We start from the raw sequence: 2,500 nt of genomic DNA, 5'->3' as shown, positions 1-2,500 counted from the left end.
AAGTTACATATTGATCATCAGCACATTAAAAAAAAATATATTATAAATACGTGATAAATATTCGCTATTGTAATCACATCAGTGCAAATTAACTTACTTGCTGAAGAATGCAATCCAGCGTCATTTTTCTCGTCAACTGTAAGTCTGGATACAAGGCAGAGGGTGTTTGTTGTGGGGGTACAGGACAGGTGAGGTCCATATCAGTACAAATCTGATGAATCAACTCTTTAGCAGCATAGTACTTCTTGGTATAATCACCGTTTTCACTCAGGAGGCAATCATAATCTGCAAATTAAATATAGTTTAGTTATACCTAAACCATTTTCTTTAATATAACATAATAGAAAACTGCATGGATAACTATACTAAATAATTGATTGCGCGTTTATCTATGTGTATTGTATAAGATCTACCTCCCTATAACCTTTTATAAATCAACACTCCACCTACCATAACTGGTCACATCAGGGGCGTAGTAAGGCCACTTGTCTTGCACACTCGCTCCCGCCATGAAGCCGAAGTTAGTGCCACCGTGGAACATGTAAAAGTTCACTGACGCTTCGGCCTTCAGCTGATCCTTATAGGAGCTCACGAATTCTGACGGAGAGGAGAACATTATAGAATTTTACAGCAGTTTGGCCGTCGGGTGAGTCATCCTGATAAATATATATTCTAATGTAAACTCGAATGAAAAATAAAGAAAACAAAATTGTATCGGAATATAAAATAAAATCAAGGTGATTTTTATTTTTATTGTTAATGAAAGGTTGACCATAATTTCCAGATAGAGAAGATGACTGACACAGAGTAACATAAAACCTCTGAGAACCTTATAATACTATTAATCGTAAGAATACATCATTATCTTATCTATAAAACAAAGAACGTTCCATTATCACCTTTTACTTGATGAGGTACATGTGATTACCTGGTAGTGGCCATCGATTCCTGTAGGGCTCAAGCCAGTGGTCGAACCAACCCGTCCAGAACTCCATAACGACCAAGGGACCATGTGGCTGCAGTAGTCTTATTTCTTTCAGCCCCTTCACCGCCTCAAGCTGTGTGTTGACTGTCTGAAGTACTGTATGGTGGAGAGAGAGAGAGAGAGAGAGAGGTCAATTAGATGATTTATTTGGGTGAAGTTAGAGAGAATATGTCTATATTTTCTCTCTATTCTTCTCCTTCATCTGTGTCTCTTTCTCCATCTCTGTCTATGTTTTTTTTTCCTGTCTCTTTGTCTCTATGTGTCTCTCCATGTCTCTGTCTCCTTATCTCTCAAACAGGATATTTGACTAAATTTTCCTGCTACAGAAAAAATATACACATATATTCTACCTATCTATCACACACACACACACACACACACACACACACACACACACACACACACACACACACACCTACCTTCAGGGATAGAACCAAGGTCACCATAGTACAAGGCCGAGTCAGAGGTGAAGTACAAGACCTGGTCAGTAGGCACAAGGGACTTCATCAACTCATACATGGTGACCAGGTGCTGGGTGTCCCTCGGGAGGTCAGAGTACCCAAAGGCGCCATACTCGTTCTCAACCTGTTAGTGAGTTAAATAGTCGTTAAATAGACGACTAACACCACTAACACCACTACTGACATCACTAAACCATCATTATCACCACTAAGTCACTTGGTCTGACCTGTATAGCCACTACAGGGCCGCCCTCAGGAAAGGTTAAGGGGGTCACTAGGGTCATGACCTTCTTCAGATAGGTAGTGGCCGCCTGCAGGTAGCCGGGGTAGGAGGTGCGGACTCTCTGGTGTGGATCCTGAAGTAACCAGCTGTGTGGAGGGAGGAGATAGATGTTTCAGGAGGTGACAATGATGACCTGACCTGACCTGACCTAACCTACCCTAACTTGAAGCTGACCTAACCTAACCAACCCTAACTTGAAGCTGACCTACCCTAACCAACCCTAATTTGAAGCTGACCCTAACCTAACTCTTAACCTAGGGCTAACCACCCTAACTTAACTTGAAGCTGACCTAACCTAACCAACTAGCCTGACCTGCCTAACCTACCCTAACTTGATGCTGACCTGCCTAGCCACCCCTAACTTGAAGCTACCTACCTAGCCTACCTAACTCAACTAGCTGACTGACCTACCCTAACTCCACCCTACAGAAGCTGACCTACCTAACCTACCTAACCCGACTGACCTGCCCTAACCAACCCTAACTTGAAGCTGACCCTAACCTAGCAAGCCTACCCTACCTAACTTAAGCTGAAACCTAACCAACCTAACTTGAAGCAGCCTACCTAACCTACCCTAACTTGATGCCTCACCTAACCAACCCCTAACAGAAGCTGACCTACCTAACCAACCTAACTTGGAGCTGACCCTGCCCTAACCAACCTAACGTGCGGCCTACCTAACCTACCCTACAGTGCTGACCTCACCTAACCAACCTAACTTGAAGCTGACCTACCTACCAACCCCTAACTTGAAGTTGACCTAACCTAACC

General features: G+C 43.1%; 1 protein-coding gene across 4 annotated transcripts in view; it reads right to left on the bottom strand.

Annotated features, from left to right (window-relative positions):
* Positions 1–2,500, bottom strand: part of LOC121854883 (beta-galactosidase-1-like protein 2) — a 12,555-nt gene that overhangs the window by 2,088 nt on the left and 7,967 nt on the right. For all 4 annotated transcript variants that reach the window (XM_042349693.1, XM_042349695.1, XM_042349694.1 and 1 more), the window contains exons 4-8: positions 1,674–1,815; positions 1,405–1,570; positions 929–1,081; positions 451–597; positions 98–285 (exon numbers count right to left, since the gene is read on the bottom strand). In XM_042349693.1, coding sequence (XP_042205627.1) covers positions 98–285; positions 451–597; positions 929–1,081; positions 1,405–1,570; positions 1,674–1,815 — 796 coding nt within the window. The remainder of the gene's footprint in view (positions 1–97; positions 286–450; positions 598–928; positions 1,082–1,404; positions 1,571–1,673; positions 1,816–2,500) is intronic.

Source organism: Homarus americanus, unplaced genomic scaffold, assembly GCF_018991925.1.
Source record: "Homarus americanus isolate GMGI-L3 unplaced genomic scaffold, GMGI_Hamer_2.0 scaffold60624, whole genome shotgun sequence".
Lineage (NCBI taxonomy): Eukaryota > Metazoa > Arthropoda > Malacostraca > Decapoda > Nephropidae > Homarus > Homarus americanus.
The sequence above is the reverse complement of the archived record's forward strand: the minus strand, read 5'-3'. Positions and strand labels throughout refer to the sequence as shown.